The following is a 4868-nucleotide window of genomic DNA, read 5'->3' as shown; positions in this document are numbered from 1 at the left end:
TGATTTCAAGATGGCGGAACACAAGTTTTATGAGGGTGAAGTAGTCCCATTTTGTGAAAGCAATAAAACAAATATGGCGCAAAATAATGCATTTGTAAGATCTGTGGAGGATCCCTTTAACGCTGACACACATCTCCTCCTTCCATCTCACCTCACGTAGCTTTTCAAACATCATCTGCATACCTTTGTTCTGATTGGAGACATTTCATCCAAACATCCTCCTGCAAACTCAAAACATACTGACAAAACCACCATAAAACCTTTCTTTGTGAATCTAGATTAAAAAAACAAAAACATATCTTATCACAACCTATTTACAAATCAGTGAAACTTGGAAACATTTGCCACATTGTTTCAGTGAAAATAAACATTTAAAGATAGTTCATTTATTACAAAAACTTTGTTTCTCTACTAAAGCACTAACTATGTCTATATTCTGTATTGTATTTATCTGTGTGGGTTTGAAGCCTGGCAAGTAAACCAGATTTTCATTGGAGCTCATTGGTGACGAGAGCTCCAGAACAGGCATGAGGGCCCCTCACAGGGTCCATGCGGGCTACCGGGTGCCCACAGGCACCATGTTGGCGACCCCTAATCTATATGTACCACTTGGTCCGCGACTTGCGTTTCAGACTCAAAAACGCATCCGAGCGCAGAAATCTACGGCATGAGTCGCTCTCCATCAGCAGGAAAACGTGTTTTTGTGCTTCGTCAAAACAGGAAGTGCACGGGTTCCCCAGTGAGGTCTTGATCTTCTCTCGAATGTGGTGATCGACGTTGATCTAGTGAGAAAAACAGGAAATAATAAATATTTAATAAATAAAAAAATACTTTTAACTTAGCCATAAATGTTAAAGCCTATCATCCTTGGGGTCAATTTGACCCCATTCAATGTTTATCATTAAAAAATTAATAGTTGACTTTTTTTGGCTTTATATTTTATGACTTTTCTTAATTTTATGGGTGGCTGAATGCATATTACAGGCATTGGTGTTCCTCTGGCGTTAATTTAACCCTAAGCTGTTTTAGCCGTGTGTGACCTTACATCGAACTATTTTCAAACGCAGTTGGAGAAACAAAAGTAACCAGTGGTCAAGTATTTAAAATGTAAATTTCTATATATATATAGATATAGCTATATCTCATTATTCGGTCAAAAACATAGATTCTCATCAATAACAATAATAATCCAGTTATCATGATTTGAATTCTGTGGAGTGTTTTGGATTTATAGTGTATTACGTTTAGTGGGAATATGTGTTGTGTTAGTTGTGTTAGTCCTGGTTAATTTTATGTGTAATTCATGTTTTTTTTAGGTTTCATTTATCTTTCTTGCCCTGTTTTGTTCTCTTGCTTCCTGTTTCCACTCAGGCGTGCCTTACTTCCTGATTCCCTCCTTCCACTTTTTAAAGACTGTGTGCAAACTCAGTGTGCTAGTGTTCAACACATTGTTAGACTACGGTTAGCGTCTGATTGAACGTGTTGACATCTGAACTGCTTTGCTACATCTGCTTCACTTCCTTTAGCATGAGCTTCTGTTTAAAGGCACCACATGCTTTTCAAATAAAGGCTTTATTTCAGCTTTGCTCAATGTGCTCGAGGCTGCTCAGTTTCATTCCGTCTCCCGTCTATAACCCACTGACCTCGGTTCGCACAGATTTACTGACCTCCCTGGGCGCCGCAGGCTGGATGAACTCCTCGTAGATCTTCTCCGCTTTCGCGCGAAGGTCGTTTGTTGTTGTCGATGATTTAAAGTCTTCACATTCGAGCCAGAACTCAATGTTTTCCTCACTGAACTCAGACTTTAGGAAAGAGCGGAAAGCAGCCAAATACTCTGCAGAGTGGGACAGGGAGAGGTTAGTAAGAAGTGGTTCTTAAGCTTTTCAGCCCGTGAGCCCCAAAGTAAAGGTTTCAGAGACCGGGGACCCCCACATTTATTTATTTATCTGAATAAAATCCGCTGTTATCCAGGAAGTTTATTATTGTTTGATGAAATGGGATTTTAAAAACCACAGAAATAGGTTAAAAGTTACAAATTAGAGTGGACAAAAATGGGAGAAAAAAGTGGAAAAAAGGGTTCAAAGTGTCAATATTGGCTTAAAAGTGGCAGAAAAAGTAAAAACAATTAGTTTAAACTGGAAAATAATAGGCATGATAAATAATGAATGTGGTTAAACTGGTAAAAAAGTAAGCATGAAATGTAGTGAAAAGATGTAATAATATCTAAATACCACGGTTTGGTATAATCACTGTAGTAACCTCACGGTATGATAATTATTGCAATATTGTGGGAAAACTCATGGTTTAAAAGGAAGCCACAAAGTTTGCAGCAATGCTAACAATAACAAGAAATTGTCTGTTCACCATTTTGACTGTATGTATTGTCATACTTTAGATTTTCAATATATCCAGCATTAGGTGTGAAATGCAATGGTTTGGGTTTATAAGTGCCAAAAATGTTTTGAAAGTGAAAAATTGATATTTGACGAAAATGTAGCAAAAACTTATATTAAAAGGAGCAAAAATATGGCAAGAAAAAGTGATGAAAATAGGTTAAAATATGGCAAGTTTGGTGTAGTTGCAGGAAAAGGGTAAAAATAAGCAAAAATGGGCTCAAATTGTTAAGAAACTATTTTTAGTTTCTTGAATAAACCAATATATAATATATAGTTTGTCTATATATTATATATAATATATAATAAACCCAAGGCTGAGAACCCCTGTGTAAGAGGATGGATTTGAAAAAGACGCTGCCTACTTTCATCCTTCAGTAATCTTTCCAGTGTCAGGTGAAGTTTTTGGTCCATCTGCAAACTGCAAAATATATAAATATGATTAATTAATCCTCAGTTTATTTTGCTACAGGTATAGCTGATCAACATTCGTTACCTTTGTTTGGTTTCATTGTTGAATTTTCTCACTCCGAGGTGCTGAATATCATGTTTACGTCGTTTCTGGCCAAGTCCAAGTTTGACCCTGTGAAACAAAGCCAGTACTTAGAGTAGAAAAGCTCTGAATGGGAACCAGTGCAGCACATAACGACAAATAGAAATCCTTGAATTAAGTAGTGTTTTTATAACTGTGAAAAATCATCAAAAATAAATATATTTTAAAAAATGAATCAATAAATATAAAAAGTTAATGTTAAGAACCAGTCCAGCACATGACCAAAAAAAAAAAAAAAATCCTTGAATTATGTAGTGTTTTTATAACTGTGCAAAAAATTGAAATATATAAATAAATAAATTAAAAAAAATTCAGAAATAAATAAAAAGAAAAAAAAAAATTGTCATTTTAATCAGTTTTTTTATGTTTTTAAACATGTAATTGTTACTAGCCATTTAAGGCAACCCCATATGGGGTCACGACCCCAAGGTTGGAAAACAATGTCTTACAGTTTTTAGCTGAACACACAGAATTAATCTGTGTCCTTCATTGCCTTAAAAAAGAAAAAATGACATTCAAAAGTTGTTCTGGGGTTTCCATGGATACAGTTGATGGTAACGAAGTGGAAAAAAAAAAGGAAAAGTGCTGAAAATAATCAATCGGAACCTGCGTCACAAAAAAACTAGTGGAACCAGAAAAATATGATTTTTCTGCTGTATAACCAATAAATACTTAATATTTCAGAAGGTAAAAGTATTCCTGAAAACAATATGTTTATGTCGCTTCTGACCAAGTACTAGTTTGATCCTGCAAAACAAAGAGCTCTAAGTGGGAACCAGTCCAGTTCCCTTCAATCATAAACAAAGCACCTCTGGGTGATCCAGCAGCTCTTACCTTCTGGAGAACTTCACATTTGGCATGAGGTCCTTAAGTTCATAAAATCGGACTTTTGAAAACAGAAGTTTGGGCATTTTTGCATTCCTGCTAAAGTGGAGAAGAGGAGACTTGCTTCTCTGTTTTGTGATTTGTGTCGACTCGCCCTGAATCCAACAGGAACTAGTGATGGTCTGGTGACGCCGAGGGCCTGTTGGTACATGAGTGTATAGATGGTGTTACACAGTGCTTTAGACACAACCATAGCTATCGCTGAGTCACCCTGGCTTCTACGTTTACAGGTGAGAAAAAATACAAATCTGGAATATACATTCTGAACATATATTGATGAAATATTTATTGTTTCTATGATAATAAAACCTAAGCCACCTTGTTGCCAACTGGTTTGATGAGGTCAAAGGTGTGGTTTCCATGGTTACGTGGACTTCCCTGTTTTAAGGTGTTCAGATGAAGGCACGTGTGGATCTGTTGTAAGATGCTAATAGTGGCATTCCTAAGCAGGGTTGGGGTCAATTACAATGACGTCTTCAATTACAAATCAATTATGATTAGGATAACCGGCATTTTTTCCAATTGCAAATAAATTATAATTATTTTCCTCCTGAAAGTCAATTACAATTATGCTCTCAATTACTAAAGTTCAATTACAATTTTTCTAACTTTTATTTATACAGCGTTGTGAGGATTGTGTGTGGGTTTTTTTTTACGTGTGTACAATGTAGTTTTAGTATCTTTACATTTACATTTTAGTGCATGTATTATAAAATCTTATGTAAAAGCCAAAATTTGGAATTTAACATTGTACAAAACATCAGTCGCATTCACAGTATTGTTAAACTTTGTATCGTCCTTATTTAAATAAATTGATTTATACTCTAACCCACTAACCCCTAACTACTGTACTTACTGTATAAGTATGAAAATTCACTGACATTTGGTGGGAAAACTTTTAATATTTAATATTTGTTAACTACATACATGTAAGCCATAGACCTAAATTAAATTGTAATTGACAGTTTTTAGTGAATTTCAGTGGTAATTACAATTACAAAGTCAATTATCTGAACTCAGTTATAATTCAATTACAA

General features: G+C 35.2%; 1 protein-coding gene across 1 annotated transcript; it reads right to left on the bottom strand.

Moving 5' to 3' along the window:
* Positions 1–3960, bottom strand: LOC114461743 (regulator of G-protein signaling 21-like). Its single transcript, XM_028444045.1, has 5 exons — positions 3781–3960; positions 2890–2976; positions 2759–2814; positions 1668–1834; positions 1–782 (listed from the first exon to the last, which is right to left on the bottom strand). The coding sequence occupies exons 1-5, from the start codon at positions 3855–3857 to the stop codon at positions 597–599; spliced, it is 573 nt and encodes a 190-aa protein (XP_028299846.1). The 5' UTR covers positions 3858–3960; the 3' UTR covers positions 1–596.
* Positions 3961–4868: the final 908 nt, after the last annotated feature.

The sequence above is a fragment of the Gouania willdenowi genome, chromosome 4 (genome assembly GCF_900634775.1).
Source record: "Gouania willdenowi chromosome 4, fGouWil2.1, whole genome shotgun sequence".
Taxonomy (NCBI): domain Eukaryota; kingdom Metazoa; phylum Chordata; class Actinopteri; order Blenniiformes; family Gobiesocidae; genus Gouania; species Gouania willdenowi.
Note: the sequence above shows the minus strand (reverse complement) of the source record. Positions and strands in the feature narration are given on the sequence as shown.

What these genes read in the sequence shown, in the direction of transcription:
- LOC114461743 (XM_028444045.1), bottom strand. Translation starts at nt 3,857, where the DNA reads ATGCCCAAACTTCTGTTTTCAAAAGTCCGATTTTATGAACTTAAGGAC. An exon ending in AATGTGAAGTTCTCCAGAAG is followed by an intron (nt 2,977 to 3,780) that starts GTAAGAGCTGCT and finishes TTTGTTTCACAG; the next exon opens with GGTCAAACTTGGACTTGGCC. An exon ending in AAGATTACTGAAGGATGAAA is followed by an intron (nt 1,835 to 2,758) that starts GTAGGCAGCGTC and finishes CCCACTCTGCAG; the next exon opens with AGTATTTGGCTGCTTTCCGC.